Genomic DNA, 22,612 nt, shown 5'->3' with positions numbered 1-22,612 from the left:
ATACTGCTTCTTTTATCACAGAGGAGCCCTTGGGATTTGTTTTAACTTGGGCCTGGGGAGGCAGGAGCAGCAGGGGGCCTGTAGTAGTGATTCTTGACATGGCAGAATCATAGGGTAGTTTCTCCAACTTGCTGCCCTCCTCATCCCCAGATTCTCCAAAGCTGTCGTTCTACAGGGGGGTTGCTCAGTCTTGAAAAACCGGACCAACACAGAAGAATATTGGAAACTTTGTGGAAACTTGAACTTGAAAATCATAATTAGAGGCTGAATTGTGTGAATGGTCAACTTTAACCCCTTTGTTAGGGAGGTGAAGTGACTGTTTAGGTACCTAAAAAATATGATTTGTCCTGGGATCTTATCTCTGGGATGCAGAGAAGTAAACTGCTTTCAGTCACACGTCTCTAAGCAGAGGACTTGGAAACCTTGCTCTCCACACGAGTCTGTGTTTTTAAGTACACTGAGAACAGTGCATTTGTGATCTGGCGTAGGAACAACTTGATAGAACAAAAAATACAATTGTTTTTCATATTTGGATTTGATTTTACTGCTTAAAACCAAACAAGGGAACTACCGTTTCCTTAGCACCTGCTACATGCTAGTTCCTGTGCTGGGTATTTGACTGTTTCTATTAAAATTCTCCTCATATTTCAGATAACTTTCTCTCATGAAATATTCTCTAACTTTTACTGCTGTGAGAAATCTTTCTTCTTAGAATCTACAACGTTTTATCTGTACTTTTAACATGGTACTTAAGATGTTCTTCATTATGTTTTATAGTGAGTTTGTGCAAACGATTTCCTGTGTGAGCTTATCACTGCTAGGAAAAAAAAAGACCATTTTTCCCCTTATCTGTGTATCAAACCATGGCTGTCTCGCAGAGAAGGCTCTGAATAGAATTCTGAGTGATGAAACAAATGAACACATTACCCATGCTGGGTCAATACGATAAGCCATTTGCACGCATACACATGGTATGGCTTAGGTCATTACACGAGCAGAAGAAAGTGGGTCTGTGTTCTCTAAATAGCTCATTGTTGTCCTAAGATCCTGTTTCCAAAGATTCCTAAAAGTGTGTGTCTCTCTACCAACTCCTGTGCTACACATCATTTATTTAACGAGTATTTATTGAGCACTTGTTATACAGGATCCCCTGGTGCCTCAGATGGTAAAGAATCTGCCTGCAATGGGGGAGACCTGGGTTGGGAAAATCCCCTGGAGGAGGGCATGGCAACCCACTTCAGTATTCTTACCTGGAGAATCCCCATGGACAGAGGAGTCTGGAGAGCTAAGTCCATGGGGTCACAAAGAGTTGGAAACCACTGAGTGACTAAGCACAGTGCATATGCTGGAGGCTATATGCAATATATCCTTAAATTTTTTTAAGTTTTATAAATACAGCTAAAATGATTCTGGTGTCAGACTGCTTCGATACAGTAGTTCTGCCACTCACTAACTATATGTTCTTGTGGAAGTTATTTAATTATTATTCTGCAGAATCAGAATAAAAATGAAATAGAGGTTGTTCTGAAAAGTAAATGCATTCATATATAATAAAGAAAAGTGCCTGGTAAGTGCTGTGCTGAGTGTTTGCTGTTATTTACAAGGATGCAAATACATAAACAGGTACATAAACCCAGTATTTGCTAAAAGCTCTTCCTCTTAACATTTTTATCCGACACAATGAGTGGAACAAAATGATGGATATTAGCTTCCTTTCTTCTTCTTACAACTATACTTGCACCTACCACCTTACCCCAACACACATGCGTAAAAACTAGTGTGATTCCTAACAGGAAATTAACCTAAAGGTGTTTTCTTAAAAATAAAATGGGTTCTGCTGACAAACTGTTTATATTTATTGAATAAGCCCAACTAGAGTTAGAGTATGAACATGAGTTTCTTTTTTTATTATTATTATTTTGGGGGATAAAACTAACCAGCCACCCAGGAACTTTGAAATCAGCAGCTTAGTACCACCATGCTGTAACCAGCTGTACATGATAGAACCAAAAGGCAGGCAGGGGAGAGAAGAGTAAAGGCAAGAGATCCAATAAGCATTAGACTTTTCTCCATCATACTTATTTTTTGGTGATGACTGTACCCAAGTGGAATGATATACACTCAAGATCATGTAAATTAATTCTTAAACCAAGGTTTTATATCCCCCTACCTACATGGTGATGGGATACATTAAGTCTATGACAAAAAAGTAATTAAAAACAGGATTTTTATATTATAACAAAAGCAAACAGTATTATAGAGTAGAATGCAAAAATCACAAATTTTTAGCACAAAATATTTCAAAGAAATTGCAAGCAGACAATTTCTGGTCATGCCCACTAGTCCCTTCTCTAGTCCTGAAAAGCTTGTTTAACAGAAAAGGTTTGAGGAGTAATGATAAATTACAATTATTAAGGTAAAACAAGGTAGGGTAGCAGTAAGATATGGAAACAGAAGAGAAAATGCAATTGTAATTGGTAGCCAGTTAGAAAAATTTCTGTTTTAAAATCTAAACTCTCCTAGAATTTGTGAGAGAAAAACTACTGAACCATCGTGTGTTACTCTTTTAAATTTTTTTATAATGTTATTTTTTTAAATAAGTTCATTTCAAAGTGCTCTGAATGGGGACTGGGATAAGGTAAATACTATGTAATTGTTATGTAAATAAATAGTTTAAAACTAAATAAAACATACTCTTGGATTCTTTTTGATGATGGTTTGTCTGGGGCTTTTATATCTGTCTTTAGCTGTCATCTGCCTCTTTATGGTCCCCAGACGTGCATCTCTAGCTTAGGCCCTGCTCTGGGACTGTGACCTGCACATTCCCCTTCAGATACCCCAAAGGGACCTCAGACTTGCCACAGCCAAGGTCATATTCTTGAGCTTCCCTCTCAAACTCAGCTTTCTTCCGAAGACGCTTGTCTTACGTTTCCTTTCTCACTACATATTCACAGATCTGCCTTTGTTGTTTCTGATTATTTGGTGGTCCTTTACAAAAGGAAGTAGAGGAGAGAAAGGGCTGGAAATGAGAATAAAATAGAGACAGACCCGGAAACATCCGCCACAATGATTCTTGCCTTCTCTAAGAAGACGTACTGGGGCTCCAAGCAAGCAAAGTCCTACTAAACTGTCAAAGAGTCGTCTTTTTAACAAAGGTGGGAAATGAAGATGATATATATTTAACCTAAAAGTGTTCACAGAGGTGGGAAAAACACCCAACCTCTGAACTTCACTGTTGTTTTACACACTTACTAAATACTGTTGTTCACAGTCCATCAAAGATAGGGCTGGACAAAGGGAGAAGCGCTGGAGAAGGCATGTTTGGCCCCTTTACCCTTCACGTGGTTTTACAGGATCTTTCATTGTGAACATCTCAAGACCCTGCTGAGGTCCAAGTGTACATGCCCATGAAGACAGCAAGGGCTCCCCTGTGAACAAACTGGCCCTCTCTCAAGCCCTGCTCTAGGGTGCTGGGGCCAGAAGGGTTCGAGGGCCTGTGCTCTGTGTCCGTCCGACAACCACACCAACCCTCACGCCTCACGTTACAAACAGGCGTTTTGGTTTTTGAGACTTATGATGTATGTTTCTCTGTAAATGACACAGAGGCAGAACTTGGTAACAGTGTAGAGAAGCAAAATAAGATTCATGTTGCTTTGAATGCAGACCCACTCTAGTGTTCTTACCTGGAAAATCCTATGGACAGAGGAGACTGGTGGGCTATATCCATGGTGTAATGAAGAGCTGGACACAACTGAGCCACCAACACTTAGTCTGTTTTGACTTTAGACAGAAACGGTTTTGTACTTTATGTGTGTGTGTATTAAGTTGTTTCAGCTGTGTCTGACTCTTTGTGACCCTATGGACTGTAGCTGCCAGGCTCCTCTGTCCATGGGATTCTCCCGGCAAGAATACTGGAGTGGGTTGCCATGCCCTCCTCCAGGGGATCTTCCTGACCCAGGGATCAAACCTGTGTCTCTTAGGTCTCCTGCATTGGCGGGTGGATTCTTTACCGCCAGCACCACCTGGGAAACCCTTTGTATTTTAAACATAATTTTTGTTGAGAAACATCCAAAAGAAAAGAAAACACAACAGGGATATTACTGAAACCAAAGGAAATCACAAGTCTCAAAAATATAACATTTGAAGAAAAACACCTCCTACTTTGTCCCTTTTCTAACTTCTTTTTCAGTACTATCATCAACACGTAGTACATGCTGAAATAAATGAATATTGCAGGGGGCGCCGAGGACTGAACTTGTAATATATTTTCACAACATATTGGTTTATATTGTGATCATAGATCTTCAGAGCTGTCACGATGAAAATGACCCTTCACTATTTTGTTTTTCTTTATCCCGAAAAAGAAAAGGCCAACAACAAATTCTTGTATGCTTATTAAAAAATTGCTATCAAATAAATTACTCTTATCTCCTACAAGTGTGTTATGACATGAGCAGAGGCACCGGTGAGGTCACTCAGACTGGTGAGACGAGGCTCTTCCTTACCCAAAGAGGCCTGGGCGGCAAGGCTCTCACCTTGTTTGGAGTTGACATCTGATGGGATATGTGACGGGTGTGATCCTGGAGAAAAGTGCTCGTCGCTGTACGTGATGAGAGGGGTGAGAGGATGGACCGCATGGGATGGCTGTACCACGGGCACTTTATTTGACTGCAAAGTAACCACAAGGACAACAGTTAATATGGAATCCCAGCTCCTGTCTCCTCTCTCCGCAAAAGTCAACCAAGAATATCTCCAGACCTAAACAACTGAAGTATCTGCTCTACCCACTTAAGATTTTCAGGATTTTCTCGTGTTAAATATGCCTTAAGTACATGAATATCCCACCAAGAGAACGATCAGTTATTTGACCTAGGCCCCTTTGGAGATTTAGGTTGGTCACTATTATTCCATGACATCAATTTTCTATACATACATATTTACACCCCTTTTGGATTATCTCCTTAGCTTTAAGTCAATAAACAGTTTCTGGAGCAAAAGTTATGAATGTTTTAGTAACTCTATTCATTATATATGTTTGGCATAAAATGGGCATTCAATAAACATTATGAATAGATAAATGAATAAATGTTCCAACTTAAAAGGCAACTTTTTAAACAACCTTGTATATATAAATTTGCTGTAATGACATCATCTTAGTTTATAAAATTCATAATCCTAGAGTTGTAGAGCAGTAAATCTGGCCCAGCTAGCGAAGAACCCGCCTACCAATGCACGAGATACAAGAGATGTGGGTTCGATCCCTGGGTCAGGAAGATCCCCTAGAGGAGGAAATGGTAACCAGCCCCAGTATTCTTGCCTGAAGAATCCCACAGACAGAGGAGTCTGGTGGGTCCACAGGGTTGCAAAGTGTTGGACACGACTGAGCGTACACACATACATGAGTGTACTCATGTGCACACAAACAGAATTGTACATCCTTAAGAACCAAATTATACCATTTTTTTTCATGTTCTATAGTTTCGCCAATCAAACATGACCATCATTTATTATGCTTTAGAGCTGCTTAGCTCATCTTTAGTTCCTCTAGTTTCCAAAAGTATTAACAGATAAAATGGAATTTCTAATCTTGGGTTTAACTGCATAATGTGAAATACAGCTTATAAGAACACTTCAAATTGTTGACATTTATATTTAACATATTTTATGTCTCTTATTTGTTTAAAAATAAATTTTACTATTTAATTTGGAATTCTAAGACTATATAATAGTAACACTTATTAAAGGCTCAGGTTATTTATTTGGACTTCAATTTGAAATCTGGAATTCTGTTGTTTGGTTAAAGTTGAATCTCCCATGCATACTGCCCCCTCAATAAAGTGCTTACTAAGCACATCAGTAATACAAACAAGACTCAGGCAGTTTAACCTAATTAGAGGATTGTTTTAAAAGAAACTACCCCCCACACACAATTCAACACAATTATATGCACAATATGTTTCTGATTTTAAACTCATCTCCTAATTTAGGCTGTCTCAGAAAAAATATCTATTTAGAAATATAATAATAAGTAACTCATGAATTTAAAAGTAATAAACTAATGAATTCTAAATATTCTCTAATTCACTAGTTCAAACATGCCTTCATGATGCTAGTTTAAATAGACTGTTACTATTCTACAGACTAAAATACATGTGAAATCACTTTCTCCAGAAAAGAATATATTATTAAAATTTTTTTGTGTAAGTCCCTGAAAAATGCACAGTGTAAACTGCTTAAAGTGTAGGGACAAATCTGAATGGCTGAGAACCATGACTCAATTATGTATGATGGCTGTACCTACTACATACACTGATTATGTCCCTTTTTGTTGTTGTTGTTGTTTTACAAATTAGGTGTAAAAAGCATGTGGTTCCAACAGAAAGAACCATCCTCAGGAAAATTAGGAGTAATTATTCTAGTAACTTTTAATTCTCTTTATAGTTAGTAATTCTTTACACCCTATCATTACAATCTCCACCCAAAGAAACTTATGAACCAAAAAAAAGCAAGGGGGGGAAAAAATCACACTTTTTTAGACAATGATATGCTCTCCTTGCTAGATTTCCCTCTATTTTATAATTACCAGCTCCCCTCTAACAGCGGAACTCGCATGCTCCTATAGCCCTTGGCGTTTATTAAGTAGAGCACCATTATCAAAGCCACACGCCTTTTCTCTACACACCTCTGCACAGACATCTATGCATATAAATGTGTAAAAGGTTAAAAAAATTTTTTTCCATGCTTTTCAAGTGTTAATGATACAGTATGCCAAGTACACAGAATGAGCTTCTCAAATATAAGGAATTCAGAGTGCTAGAAGAAGTGGGGGGTGGGTGGGTGTGAGGATGTTATTATTATAAACCCTTTTAAATATGGAAGCGAAAATCTCAACACTCAAATGCTAAAATGAATGAATTTCAACTATACTTGAGAATAACTGTTTCGAGTTTCTTTTCAGAAGTCTCATAAGAAGCATAATTGCCAAACAATCTACAAAGATATTTTCTTAGGGTAGTTAAAAAGAGTAAAGCATTGCAGAAATCGTCTGCAAATATATATATATATATTTATATATATATATGTATACACACACACACACATTTTACATGCCTTTCTTATTTTCAGAGCACCACCTTAAGGAACTTGCATTAGCAGGCAGCATCCTCTTAATGTCTGACCTATCCCTCCAGTCATATAGCTCAGAATCTGGTGCCATGAATTTTTGCTAAATTATGCTATCCTTGCTCTCCTCTTAATTTTACGGTTTTCAACACAGATTTGCTTTCCTGTGGGAAGGAGATAAGAAGCTGAGGATTTTAATTTAAGCTCTGGCCTTGTCTTATATTTTGCAAGATGGATAGCAAAAGCAGTACTAGTAGGTGTGTTAAAGCCAACAAGGATTATGTCCATTTTTGTGGCCAAATAATAAAAGCATATGAAATCTCAATAATATGAGCGAGCACAATTCTAAGGGTTAGAGTTTGCCTCCTGCTGACCACCTCCACTGTGTATATAAAAGGATCCAACTGACACCACAGACGCTTGGCACAGCACCTCCCCAATCAAGTGTCCTTAGCCCTGAACTGTGGGCTTCCTCTGACATCAGGAGTTACCGTCCCTTGATACTACCTGCGCACACAAGGCGAGAACCTGGGCACCGCTACTTTGTGCAAGTTTTAAGACAGAAAATATAACCATTGTTTCCCCATCTGCCCTTGGGTTTTTTTTTTTAATTTTTAAATTTTATATTGGAGCACAGTTGATGAATAACGTCTCAGTTTCAGGTGTACAGCAAAGTGATTCAGTTACACATATACATGTATTGATTCTTTTCCAAATTCTTTTCCCATTTAGGTCATTACATATTACTGAGCAGAGTTCCCTGTGCTATACAGTAGGTCCTTGTTGATTATACATTTTAAATACAGCAGTGTACACATGCCAGTCCCAAACTCCCTATGTAACTATTCTTAATTCTAGTCTTCTAATCTCCAAATAACAATGTGCTGCATATTGGGGAGGGGAGTATGTGAGGAAAGGAAGAATAATTGATCCCTTAGCTTCTACAGACAAATTTATGAAACTATATTATAATGCCTGGTTATAGGTGTCTATGTGGGCATATGCATATATTCATTAACACCCAAAATGTGCCAAACGTGATCTGGGGCTGCTGTCCTGTACACGGCAGCTTCCTTTCTAGGTGCCTGAAAATGGGGGTGCAGGTGTTGGAGACACAAAAGAAGGATGTAAAAAACAGAACAGAAAAACCCAAAGCAAAATCTAAAAAGACTGCATCAAGTACTATGAAGAAGAAGAACCAGGTGATAGAATAGACAGTGTATATCTGTATCCCTTTGTATCACATTAAACCTGAAAGAAATCAAAAATTCCTTTGGTCCTAGATTTTTATTTGCCAAGACAGGAAGCTGAGAATCAGAGGTCAACAGGGATGGGTACTCACGTTGTGACTACTGTCAGCGCTTAAAATGAGACAGCTCCGCTCGCTGCACAACTCCAGGAATACAGGGTCACTGCGAAGACAATGGGAACAGAAGCCCCTGCTGCACTCAGTACCACGGAACCAAGCAGGAGGGAAACTCCATCTTTTTTGGCTGGGACTCTGCTGGGTCCTGCGCAGCCAGTATGGCACCCAGTCTTCTGGATCCTCCCCTACCCTGCCTTGTGCTTTTCCCAGCACACATCTCCCTGTATGGGGGTGGGTGGGATTCTTTTTCATTCACAGGGACAATCAGGTAAGTCTTAGAACCACCAGATAGTCCCAACAAGTGTTCCTTCCTCGATCATCTTGGGAAAATAGAATGCACAATTACTCCACCTTTCCAAGATACCTGGCAGCCTCAAGTCGTCCCAAATCCTCCAGGCCTGCTCAGAGAGGGGTTCAGTACCTTGTCTAAGCTCACATAGCAGCACGTGGCCAAGTCAGGCCACAGATCTTCATCTACTGATTCTAGCTACACATCCCCGGCAGGGAGCAAAGGTGAAAGATGGAAAGAGCAGGTACTGGAAGCGGGGCGTGGGTACAAAATATCAAGGATGGATTCGAGAAGACAGCTCTCCTGTCTATACTCAGCACCCACACAGGAGGAAGCCCACAGTACTTTCCCAAACTGGAAAGGCTACCATCAGACCACCCTACCCATGTAGCACACAATAATTACAGCAACTTACGCTTAGCCAAGTACTTCTTATGTACTCAACACTTTATAGATGCCATTATCCGCCTTTTCTGGAGGAGGAAGATGAAGTACAGAGAAGGTAAGTAACTTTCCCAGAGGCCCAGAGCTGGTCAGTGGCAAAGCCAGGTTCAGATGCAAGACGCCTGGCTCTAGAGACCACGTTCATTACCAATACACCATGTGGCCTCCCTGAAGAGCCCAGTTCATAAAATCTTGGATGCTGAGTGAGTAGACCACAGCTGACAGTACATGACATCTGTGAAATGAGTGTGTGGTCTCCGTCCCTGGCACAGGAATCAGGTCAGACAAAGAGGCACCTCAGCCGAAGCGGTCAGAGCTGCACCCGCTCAACGGCCACCTTTCTGTCCGGGGTTGGAAAACACTCCAAGAAAGCCAGCTGGGTTGCCACCCAGGCAGGTCTCTGCAGGTAAAGACTGCTCTGACATCATAGCCAATAAAACCCACACCTCCTATGGACACCAAGTGGGTGCCACTTAGGGACCCTGAGAGCCACCCCCAAAGCAGCATTCCCAGAAATGACCTACTCGCCGCTGGCAGTAACTCAGGCTGTCGCACATGCTGTCAGCCTCTGAGGATGCGGTTCTGGGAAGGACTAAAAAGTGGCTCAGCTTCCTCCTGGCTCAGGCCATGGGCCTGCTGGTAAGTGGAGTGATTCGAGGAGAAACCTGCTGTCCAAGGAGCCAGTCCCCATTTTTCATGTAACCAGATTTCCACTAAACTCACCATGCAGGAGCAGGCTGCATGTGAGGGTCTTGAGTTCCATTTCAATTGGCTGTACATTTGATCAACTGAAGCCAGGGGAATTTTAACACTCCACCAACTTACTGTGATGAGGAATTTCACCTGGCCTGAATTGTTATGGTGGTACCTTACTTTGTATTAAACTCTAAAGAAGTCTGGTGTTGGTGAAATAGAAGCCAAATTATTTCGTATCGTGCTTTCCCTTCCTCTTCTGAGAATCTGAGCTTCTCAAGCCTTCCCACAAAGAAGAACAGATTTAATATACCCCAAAAGGATACAATAATTCTTGTGTTAATGAGAACTCTAAAGTAACCTGGAAAACGTTCCTAAGCTCCACCACAGTAAACACCTGACTCAGATCTGATGTGACTGTCACATCTAAGACCATGACTGGTTGTGACGCAGCAGCTTTTTTTCCCAGATAATGATGAGCTCCAGGACTTTGCAGACTTCCTGAGCAGGAACTGGAAAAACTCTTAAGGTTCACAAAGGACAAATATTCCATGAGCCCAACTCCGGAGGCAAAGGAATGGTCTCTATTGGACATCTGTTAAATTCTCCTGAAGAAATGAAGGAACATGTTGTAGGGAAAGGAATCAATGTGTACTGGACACCCAGGAAGCGCCTTCCTTATAGCCACGCCTTTGCATCTGTGGCACTCATCCACAGAGGTGGGTGGCGTCATCTCTACATTTATAGATGAGAAGGCAGAGTCCTTCTGGACACAGGTACGTCATAATCAGAGGGGAGAGAACTTGTGCTGGCACAGTCAGGCACCCACGTCATGCTCGTCCCGCCCCACACTACTCACCACTCAGCCCCTCTCTCCACTGCTGCTCCAAACTACCCTGCCAGCTGAGTGAGGCCTGCCCTGGGGCCTACGGTGATGAAGAGTCTGGAAAGAACCATGGGCCACTTGGAGAAGGCTGATGTCACCAGGAGGACTCCAAGCAGAGTGCTGGAACCACTGCTAAAATGAAACGGTGTGGAGGGCCCTGCATGTTCCCACTTCTCTATACGGTGATGATTTCCATATGTTTCCTCACTTAGTCCAGAAGTTACCCCTAAGTCAGGTGTTGTGATTTATGTTTTACAGAGAAGAAAACCAAGGTTCTGAGAGGGTAAGTAGTTCATACAGGATCACAGGATGTTAAGTAGCAGAGACAGGATTTGAACCCAAGTTGGTGCCCCTGAAGTCTACAGCATGTGTCCCAAGGAACTAACAACAGACAGTGCTGGCATCTTCTTGTTGCCAAGTGGATGAAATGAGTAATAATATAGTTTAATATTCAAGTACACGGGAACTGGAGGCAGAGAGTTCAAATCCCGAACATTCCAATACCACTCAGTTACTATGCTTACTTAGGTACTTCACGAAGTTTTTCAGAATCTCAGTATTCCCACATGTAAAATGGGTGGAATCACACCTCACGAGATGAAGGTGAGGATCACTGAACAATGCAAATAAAACACCTATCAAGTCCTGGAATATATGTTCAATAAATATTTGCGGAATGGATAAAGGAAAGAGGAGGGGGGAAAGAGGGCCAATAAACGAATACTCTGCTCCTCAAAATTCAAACCACTCATCTCTAAGACACAGTACTCTCTTTCAGGTGAATTACCCCTCAAACTCTGCCTTCTGCAACTGGTTTAATAGAAGACAACTGGATTCTTTTTTTGTTGTCTTGACAACTGGATTCTTATATCTGCTTTTACCTTCAGATCTCCACTTTGATAAGTTATCTTGACTGAAGTAGAAGAAGAAAATCTGACCTCATAGATACATTGTTGAAAGGGAAGGATTTTTTTAATAATTTCTTCAGATAACTGTGGATGTTCTTCTTCTGTAGTTTCTCAAAAGCTAGTTGCAATGTAGAATCAAAAATCTTATCAATACACTTTTCCTACTCATATTAAAATTGATTGTTCTATTGAGCACTTTGAATATATCCATGTATCATTTTGCATTGGGTATAAGGAAACTAGTGTTCACCGAGTTGACATATTTTGTTATACAATATAAAAATCACATTCATTAGTATCATCACTTATCAGAAAAGCTTGAAGGATTTGAGAAGTTATCAAGCCTATGGGCTTCCCTTGTAGCTCAGTTGGCAAAGAATCTGCCTGCAATGCAGGAGACTGGGGTTCAATCCCTGGGTCGGGAAGATCCCCTGGAAAAGGAAACAGCAACCCACTCCAGTATTCTTGCCTGGAGAATCCCATGGACAGAGGAGCCTGGCGGGCTACAGTCCACTGGGTCACAAGAGTCGGACACGACTTAGTGACTAAATCACCACCACCACACGGAGTAGCTACATGTTTTCTCATATTTTAATTTTTGCTTGAAAGCTCAAATTTTATCACTGGCAACAAATGCTATTAACTGTTTCACTGAGGAGAGAGACTTACCTTGCTCATTTGTGAGAAAGTATCTGCCAGGTGCCAAAGTCCAAAGAACCACAGTTTGCCTGTCAGTTATGCAGTCAAAGGGTCAAGATGGTTTTTTTTTACTGCTTCATCAAGGATATTACTAAATGACTCTGGCATTTTCTCCTCTAGGAGGGTGTTGTGACGTAGAATTTAATGACTATTAGTATCATTGGGTGCCAAAGCACCAATCGTTTTACCCAGTGTTGCTCCTGGGCCATTGACGCAAGTGCCAACACAGGAGAAAAGATGAAAGTGTTGCTGTTACCGTGAGAGCAGTTCTGCCCTTGGGACCTCCTATCTCCAGGAGTCCTGGGGGCCACAGGCCACTCGTTGAGAACAGCGGCCTACGGTAAAGTAACAGTACAGAGATAGTTGTTGATTGTGGACGATCTGAGCTAACAAGGTGAAAAGTACCACATTTGGTAAGTTAACCTCAGAAAGAAATTGATTAATGAGGTACAAAGGTAAAGTGCTTTCATGATGTACTAAGTTATCATTTTTCCCTTTCTATTTGCTGGTGTTACAAATCTACAAGAGAAATTTGAAAAGCAAACAATCAAACATAATATACACCACATCTTTTAAAATGATATTAAAACTTTTCAACACTCCTTCAACTCTTTTAACTCAATATAAAACCCTAAACTTATGTTCGTTCATTCAAGTTGAATTATTTTCTTCAAAGGAATCCTTGATACTGGCTGGGAATAGATTTGTGCCCTTTGGTGTAAGAAGCCCTCGTGACCTTCCGGGGGTACATCTAGTTCTCACCGGCTCTGTGCTTGCAGCCACAGGACAGGATGCCAGGCACTCGCCACATCGTATTGCTACCTCTTGTCCCCTCTCACTAGACAGAGGGCGGGTCTTGGTAACTCATCCCTAGCATAGAGCACAAGTCCTGGTGAAGCGGAGACATTCAATACCTACTTTTTGTGACTTAAACTCCAAATGAGGCTTTCAACACTAAGAAATCTGTTTAAGAAAGAATTCACACCCTTAAATTAAAAACAGGGATTGAGCCTCATGTTTTCTATTGCTGCCTAAAGTTACTGCAAATTTCTCAGCAGCTTAACACATCACAATGTACTGTGGGGGTTTAAATCACAGATTCCATGGGGACCAATCCCGGTATGGTGTCACCAGGCACTCGGCTCAGGGCGTCACAGGTGTCGACCAAGTTTCTGTCTGGTGGCTCTGCAAGCTCACTCCTGCTGCTAGTAGAATTCTGTTCCTTGTGGTGGTCCCATGTCCCTTCTGCTTGTCAGATGGGACGACTCATATTCCCTGTCAAGCAGCCCATACACTGACTTCCTCTTCTACAACCACTAGAAAAACCCACTTTCCAAGGGCTCTTGTGACTATGTCAGGGCTACCCCATAGCCACTCTCTCCTAAAGCCAACAGTGGGAGTGAGAGAGCGGATGGAGGATGGCTCTAATCAGCTCAGGATGCTGCAAGACCTGATGTCATCAGATAACCCACTTCACTTTCTCATTTCTTTCTCCGTTTGCAAAATGTTATCACCGACTGATTTTCAGCAGATAAAAATGAAGTACCATTACAAATGTTATTATCTGGTGTTACAGTTATTCTGGTTACACTGGAAAGTTCTGAGATTTAGTTTTGTGTTTTCCTCCTCTCCTTTTTACTTTTTTTAACCGGGGGACTATGTTGTCAACAGTGTGTTACTCACACATGAGAGTGGACAGTGGTGGTGGCTCAGAGGCGAAGGGTTAAGAGAGGATTCATGTATCTGCCCCTTGCCTTCTCTCAGCGTCAGGGGAATCAGAGAGAGCGAGCTACATGCAAGGGAAGTTCCACATTACCAGGGTCATGGCTTAAGGATCAGAAACGAGCAAGAACTAAACAGAGTTGGGGCTCTGAACAGATTTATTTTGAAGAGAATGATAACAACCAACATATCAGATTCTGGCCAAATTACTTGACTTTTAGGAAAATTTTTTAGAGAAATCATTATTTTATATTTAAGTGCAACTCTTTTATTACAAGGTTCTGTCTAAGCTGAAATTTTTGGCTTAATTATCTGACCCTTTAGGGTGAATAAAGAGTCAGATAACTCCCATACCATTTATTAATCACTAGTAACGTGAAGAGTTGGACATGACTGAGTGACTTCACTTTCACTTTTTACTTTCATGCATTGGAGAAGGAAATGGCAACCCACTCCAGTGTTCTTGCCTGGAGAATCCCAGGGACAGGGGAGCCTGGTGGGCTGCCGTCTATGGGGTCACACAGAGTTGGACACGACTGAAGCGACTTAGCAGCAGCAATGCACTAAATTCTATAGAAAATAAACATGGTAGAAGGGAAATACATCACAGCTATAGGTTAAAACTTGGATGCTTGGGTGAGAAAGACAAGAGAAGGGATGTTCACTGAGTGTCCACTGTATTCTGCAGCCTATGAGTGATACTTTTATACTTGGGATCTCCATATTCAAATAAGGAAACAAACTGAGACTTAAGTTTAAGTTTCGCCCAAGGTCACACAGGTTAGTCTGTAAATGGTTGAACCTGGATTAAATACAGATCTGTTCTACCCAAAATAGATGAACTGATCACTGTGAAGTGCTGAAAAGAATGGCAACAAAGGGCAATAACTCATTCTGGAAGCCTAAAGGGGACCCACTTTCCAGTAACTGGAGTCTATAAATAGAGGGACTGGGGTGAAGCTGAGAAAAGATCAGAGTAAAAGGGAAAATGACTTTTAATTATGTAAAGTTGCAACATCCTATTATGTGATTTCACAACACCTTCACCACACCCCTAATCCTCTGAACACTGCCTTTGCTTTTCATGTTAAAGACTGCTCTTTGAAAAGTAAGAGGAAGAACTAGAGTTGTTCAAGATAAACCAAAAACCAAAACAAACAGGTTTGAGACTTACTGTTTTAGTGGTAAAATATTAAGAGCAAGGCCTGACAGTGGCTAATCCAGAAAATGAATAAAGCGATGAGGCACAGGTGAAAGGAAGGGTCACTGGATTCCGAGGAGGCAGAATGAGGAGGAGCCTGCCTGGGCGACTGGCTGGAGGAGCATGGGTGCTATGGGTTGCATATGTGTACATAACATTTTACAGAGGAAGGTCATGGGTAGAGCGAGATTCCAATGATATGTAACATTTTCTGGATCACAGACGTTGTAATCTGAGGGAAGCTTTTATACAGAAACAGCAATGGACTAGGGTGGGAGGTTTCAGTGTGTGCAGGGGAGGAGAGGGAACGGAGCAGTCCGTGGACCCGAGATTAAACACTGCTACCCTGTTCTAAGAGAGAAGCGTTTCAGCAATCACTGCATAAAAATCTATTCTTATTACTAAGCTGGAGCTTACTCAACTCGTTGAAAGTGGTGTTTGTGTAGGTCACTGGGAAGTAAGTAATGGAATGCAACCACATCAGTGAGAGCAGATGAGAAGCAGGGCAAGGGCCTTGAGTCTACCACGGAGCGCGTGGAGCAGGAGCGGCAGGCGGTGTCTCCTCCGTAGCCATGATAAGGCTGCATGATGACAACGGGCAACGGGGGAGGGCACAGAGGCAACTCCAGGAACTCCGAAACCAGAGAGGGTGGACACTGCTTTGGGGCAAGTGGACCCCCGGAGGTTCTCCTCTAACCTCACCAGCTATCCATTCTCAAGGGACTCCAGCAGGTTTTCTGGGGCTGGTCTGAGCACAGGCTGGTTAAGAAGACTCTCTACCCATGGCCCTAGCATATGTAAAGCATATGTAAAGGGAAGCTAAGTTCCCACTGTCACCACAGAAGAATCTATTATCCAGTTTCAGGGGGCTGGAAGATTCTTCCACAGCACTCGGAAGGCCCAGTCTGTGACCCTGGGTGACTCGAGATCTCCTTGTGGGAAAAGGAAGTGGGGACACTGCGTGGCATTGAGGGCAGGGAAGTCCCACAGCTACCCAGGAGGGTGGATGAGCTGATCTGTGCTCAGGTGGCAAATGGATGGTACAAAATTCCATAGGAGCAAGGGCCAACAGGCTTAAACCTAGTATTTTCATACTGAAAAGGGATCCTTGACATGTAAAGTAACTATGAAAAGCATTTGCTTCATTTTAGTTTAAATAAAGTTGACTTCTCTCTTAAGGTCAGATTTGAAGCATTTACACACAGTAATAAGACGGCTTTTGAGCTAATTTTGTCCCATCAAGTGGTCTGTTTTCAGTAAGTACCATATGTGTAAAATAGTCTCAGCTTAAAAAAAGATGAACATTTAAGTCTGTGGGAATCCTCATTTTTCTATAGAATTTGCTGAAGAGTCTTTCAGAAATCAAAGGAAAGACTACAAATTATTTTGGGTTTGGCTACTAACTATATAACTTGAATTGAAAGCTAAAGCTTATTAGGAAAAGCAACTCATTTTCTATGAACGTATGAATGTCACATTTATGCTCTAAGATAAGCATTAAAGTTATTCTGTGGAGCCATGCTGTCCAATATGGTAGCCAGTGGTCACCAGCTTTTGAGGGCTTGAAATGTAGCTAGTCCAAACGTAGATATGCTATCATTATAAAACACTGGATTTCACACATTTACTGTGGAAAAAAGAATAGAATATCTCAGTAATTTTTCATATTGATTATATATTGAAATAACATTTTGGTTATACTATGTTAAAGTTATTACTAAAATTAATTATACAGGTTCTCTACTTTTTTGATGGGGCTACTAGAAAATTTAAAATTACATGTATGACTTACAGTTGTGAATTTGCATTATATTTCTAACAGGCAACTTACAGTTGTGAATTTGCATTATATTTCTAATAGGCAGCTCTGCTTCATAGTTTCAAAATCTGTAGGTAAGAATGCACCTTTCCCTACTCAATGTGACTTAAGACAAATAAACAAAAAAGGGCATGTTTGTTAACAAAAGTTCCTTTTATGGAAAAGGAAACTTATGGAAACTGAAAATCAGAAAAGTTTCATGGCAGAGCTGGCAATCAAACCTTAGGTTCCAATATCTCATACTGAAGGCCAAGTCAGTAAGTTTAAAACCAAATATTTAGATGACATAATATAAAACTATAGCATTTCATATTATATAGCACAAAAGGAATTACTAAAGAATATCTATGTTTTATAGGTCAGTGAGCCTTCTGAATAAAAGGTGATTTGCACAGCAGTTATATATAACTTCTTCAACTTGTCAGCACAGATTGTTTTAAAAAACACCTAATATACATTTTCAGATTCATTGCAAGTTAATGATTAACTCAGCCTTTGATGGGTAATCATCTTTCTCATCTCACGTCAGAGTATATTGTCTGAAAAAAAAAAAACCACTAGAATTTGTCTTGAGTGAAAATGATGCTATAGACATCACTATTTATAGGATATACTTATATGAGTCAAGGGAAAAGAACCTTTTGTATTGGATTTGAAGACAAAATCTTGAAATGAGTTGAAACTGAGGCATAAAACCTGAGTGACAAACGAAGTAGATTACATTAAGAGGATTTTATTACATAATTCGCCACATTTTGATTCATCTAAAAGCCCCCAAATAAGTCAAACTAGAATAGCAAACTTTCCTTGAAAATATTTGTCTCAATGGTATAAAAAAGAGGAAGCAAAATGTAAAGACTCTTTAAAAACTCAGTTCTACTTATGCATTTTGAAGAAAAATATCTTATAGCCAGTGGAAAAGTAGAGTAGCAGAGATGACAATAACTTTCTCCGTTGGTGAAAAAGGATACTCCTGTGAATATAAAATCAAAGATAAACTACATTTTGTAGCATCTACTTGAATAGTAAATGTCCTTTATGAAATTAGTTTGCATCTTTTTTTGGAAAACTTGCTGATGAACTGAAGGCAGATACTGAATGCCTGACCTACAACCTCTCCCAACAGCAACCTAGGTTACTGTTAATTTATAGCAGTGTGTTGGAGCTGGCTTCTCCTAGCTCTCTAGAGCTGACTGCTACATTTTCAGGAATTTTGAGAACCTGTTAATACTATGTTGGTAGTTTGAAATTGGCCATGGTGGGTTATTTATACCATGAAAATTGGCAAATGTGAAAAGTTAGTGCCACTTCCCCGCAAGCTGGTTGTTAAACACGAAACAGCACACTGCTGGCAAACACTGAATCCCTTCCTAAATTGCCAGGTGAAACAAACTTTTCTTTCCTATTTCTCTTTGCAAGTAACAGGAACATATCCTTATCTTTGTCTGAAACCATTTCAGAATAAGAAATTCCAAAGATTATCATTTTATTTGATCGAAGGTGACCTGATCCATGTCCCTAGGCCCTGTGAATACTTGGAAGACATGTGGCTACTGGTCATCAATTACTCTTGCCTGGTTCCCCACCCCTGGGCCTCAACAGCACTGGGCGAGTCAGGAGACAGGAGTGAGAAGAGATTTGTAGATTTGTCGGCATCTTCTTCCCTCTTCTCATGGAAATAGTTCACATAGCCCCAAAATGTATAAAATGCTTACTGTAATTATTTTTGAAAGTTATCCATAATAAATGAATTTTATACAGAAAAGCAAATAATTGAAACTATGTCATATGTGCATTAACAAATGCAGCTTCCAGCATGAGGGCAGTATCTCAAAGTGCAACTATCCAGGTCAACTGCACAGAACCTGGTATTGGGCTAAATACTAATGAAGAGGGAAATGAGAGGCTGCTGTCTTTATAGCACATTCATTCAAGAAGTAGGATATAAATTCTCTGTAGAGAATTGAGAATCAACTTAGGGATACTGGAAAGCAATTATGAGTTTTAGGGAGAAGTATAAAGGAGCAAAAATAATTAAAGGGTTAATTAAGGAATATTCTTAAGACACTCTACTCTCCGCTTTAACAAAGCTTTGGCCTGGGTTTCATTCTCATGCAGATCATAATAGCATACGGGATTTGAAATCAAAAGACCTGGATACTATTCCAGGTCCTACCTGATAATTGCTGCGTGAACTTAGGCAAATGACATACTTTTTTGTATTTCAGATTGCTCATTAAATGAGGCTAATATTTTCCCCAGCTAAGTCTGAGTAAGGATCATATGAGATCATGCATGGAAAAACACTGCAAATGGTACCACACTATGTAAATACAGTATTAATTCCACTTTGCAAAAAAAAAAGAAGCCTGAGTCCACATGCATGAGTTTGGTGAATACCAGATGAAGCTAACTTAGAAATTTGCTGAAACAATTAATAATGGCCTCAAAAAATCCTCTCAATCACTGTGTTTCATTACTGATTTGCAGCCTCAAAGAAATCTCTACTCCCCATTAAGATAACTTCTTTGGGGCTTCCCTTGTGGCTCAGTGGTAAAGAATTCACCTGCCAGTGCAGGAGATGTGGGTTCAATCCCTAATCCGGAAAGATCCCGCATGCTGCATAGCAACTAAGGCTGTGAGCCACAACTTTTGCACTTGCGCTACAGAGCCCGCTAGCCACAACTACTGAGCCCGTGTACTGCAACTACTGAAGCCCATTCACCCCAGAGCCCACACTCTGCAACAACAGAAGCCACCTAAATGAAAGGACTGTGCACAGCAACAGAGCGGCCCCCACTCGCTGCAACCAGAGGAAAGCCCACACAGCAGCAAAGACCTGGCACAGCCAGGATACATACATACATAAAGCAATTCATAAAAAAAATAACCTCTGTGTTTAAGAATGTTTTGTCTCTGATGCAAGTATGCTACAATATGGTCCATCTAAACGCATGAAGAATATTTCAATTTATAAATATTTCAACTTAGCACGTGTCACTTCCATCTGAATACCAATATTTTAATGATGTTTGAAGTTAGTGATTTACCTGGTAACACAGAAAGTGCAAATATATATACTGGGGGGCCAAGACAGACCAAAGATGATTCTCAACACAGGAGGTAGCAAGAAAGGTGAACACATGTGAAGGGTGGGAAGACAGGAATCAGGGGCAACAGCTTCATGTTTTTGAGTCTGAGGATTGGATTCTTGCCATCAACAAATGATAAAAGTGTGGGCCTGAGTATCTTCAATGCTCTCTTTAGCACCACTGATTCTGTGATCCCAAGCGTTCTAAAGCTTTGAATTTCAATACTTTTATATTTTGAAGTCCTGTTTCTTCTAGGGGTAAACAGGAGAAAGGAAGAAGAATGTCAAGAAGCAAAGAAAGAACTGTGTATGATCAGAGATGACTTATTTACCTGAACATTTAAAAAATCAGTTTGAAGATGGCTCAGTGTCACACTTCTGATTGGGCATGGGCTTGCTGACAGTGTTTACTGGTAATCTGGAGGAACATTCATAAAGCTTATAAAACACATGTACATTAGAGGGAAGGAGCATTTTAATTGTCTTTAAACCAATTTTTCCCAGGCCAAGGACCTGGTAAGACTGTGCTAATTATGATTAAGAAACAGAACTTCCAGATGAGATGAGTCATCCTGCCAAAATTCCACTGAGGGCTCTCCCTTTCTGCAGCAAACACAGGTACCACTGTGTACTCCTGCACCCCAACTCTACCTGGACTCTCCACCACTACATTAACCTTCAAAGACAAACCCAGTTGACTTAAGGAGTGGCAATCCCCTGTCACCGCGCAGGGAGATGGTGGCCTCCTGACTTAGAAACACATGCACCAGAAGGCCAGCCCAGAGTCTACACTGGCAGTCTGAGCCGATATTCAGCACCGGTAAGCGCTGTTAGTCATATGGCTACAGAGTGATGGTCTATAAAACAACAAACGCTGAAGAACCCTGGAATCTAGATTCCAGGTATCCTTTAAGTACTTTACTGCAAAGAGGACACAGCATTGGCAGTTTGGTCTAGCTATGAATGAACACTCTAAGGAAAGGCTGATATCCTGTGGGGGAAAGCCCGAACTGAACTATGACAAAACCAATTGACATTAGTTTACAAGATGGCTTTATGTTCCTTGTCTCATTTGGATCTTGGTATCACCCTGGAAGAAAAGTATTATTAGTATCCCCATTTTTTAGACAAGGATAAGAAAGCTCAGGGAAGTCCAACACCACAAAGCAAACAAGAAAGGCAGGACTAAACCCTATTTTCTTTCATCTAACCACGATGCAGCCCATTTTCTGATTATCCAGTGGTTAATAACTTCTCTCATTAGGTTGGAAAAGTTGGCCTGGAACAGGCCACAGGGCCTCAGATGCAGGCATGAGAAATGCCAAGCAAATAGCCAAACAAGAAAGCACCACAGAACCTACCACCCTCCCACCCTTCCCTCCCCATCATCATCTGTGTTTATATTTTAGGAATGGTTATGCAACACACTAATGAATAGCATAATCAATCAATACATTATCCATGAACCTTGCAATTTCCCAAGCCAAGCTGATGAATAGAATGTCAAGGAAGAATATAAGCTATCATTCTATTAAGAAAATCCCTGCCTATAAAACAAAAAGCAACATTTTAGGGAACCTACGTGCCTCTGTTTTTCACCTTCCCTTTAACTTTCAGTTTATGTTAACAAGGGTCATTTCCTCAGGCTCTCAAGTGTTCCAGTTAATTAGCAATGCTCAAGATACCTTCTCAACCTTGATTATTACTGCTAATTCTTGAAAATAATTAAACTTTATTTCACCAGAGTTTGAATATGTCTATTAAAAAATCCATGAAAATTCATTTTCTCCATCAACCCTATTTAAGCCAGTTTAATGTAGAGATAACATAAATCATTGTAAATAATATGCTTTCTTGTATTTAAAACAACCTAAAATTTTCCTACTCAGCTTATTCCTAGTTCAGTTACATTTCCTCTAACAATATATATTAACTTGTTTAAGTCCTACTACCCTTAAAAATGTTTTGGGTGATATTTAGGCCTTTAAAAATATTTCAAAGAAATAGGTAAGAAAATAGTTTTTCAACTTCTCAAAAAGTTAAACATAGAATTACCATATGACCTAGCAATTCCATTGTACCTAAGAGAACGGAATGCATATGTTCATATAAATACTGAACACAAATATTCATAGCAGCATTATTCATAATGGCCAAAATGCAGAACAATCCAAATGTCCATCAACTGATGAATGGATCAACAAATTGTGGAACATCCATACAATGGAATGTTATGCAGTTAGAAAAAAGAATGAAGTTCTGATATATGCTGCTGTTGCTGCTAAGTCACCTCAGTCGTGTCCGACTCTGTGCAACCCCATAGACGGCAGCCCACCAGGCTCCCCCGTCCCTGGGATTCTCCAGGCAAGAAC

The 22,612-nt window shown here is 40.5% G+C and overlaps 1 protein-coding gene across 7 annotated transcripts in view; it reads right to left on the bottom strand.

The window, feature by feature from the left end:
• Nucleotides 1-22,612, bottom strand: part of LEF1 (lymphoid enhancer binding factor 1) — a 121,359-nt gene that overhangs the window by 35,650 nt on the left and 63,097 nt on the right. For all 7 annotated transcript variants that reach the window (XM_040237502.1, XM_040237501.1, XM_040237499.1 and 4 more), the window contains exon 4: nucleotides 4,536-4,668. In XM_040237502.1, coding sequence (XP_040093436.1) covers nucleotides 4,536-4,668 — 133 coding nt within the window. The remainder of the gene's footprint in view (nucleotides 1-4,535; nucleotides 4,669-22,612) is intronic.

Source organism: Oryx dammah, unplaced genomic scaffold (assembly GCF_014754425.2).
Source record: "Oryx dammah isolate SB20612 unplaced genomic scaffold, SCBI_Odam_1.1 HiC_scaffold_3, whole genome shotgun sequence".
In the NCBI taxonomy this organism is placed as follows: Eukaryota; Metazoa; Chordata; class Mammalia; order Artiodactyla; family Bovidae; genus Oryx; species Oryx dammah.
Note: the sequence above shows the minus strand (reverse complement) of the source record. Positions and strands in the feature narration are given on the sequence as shown.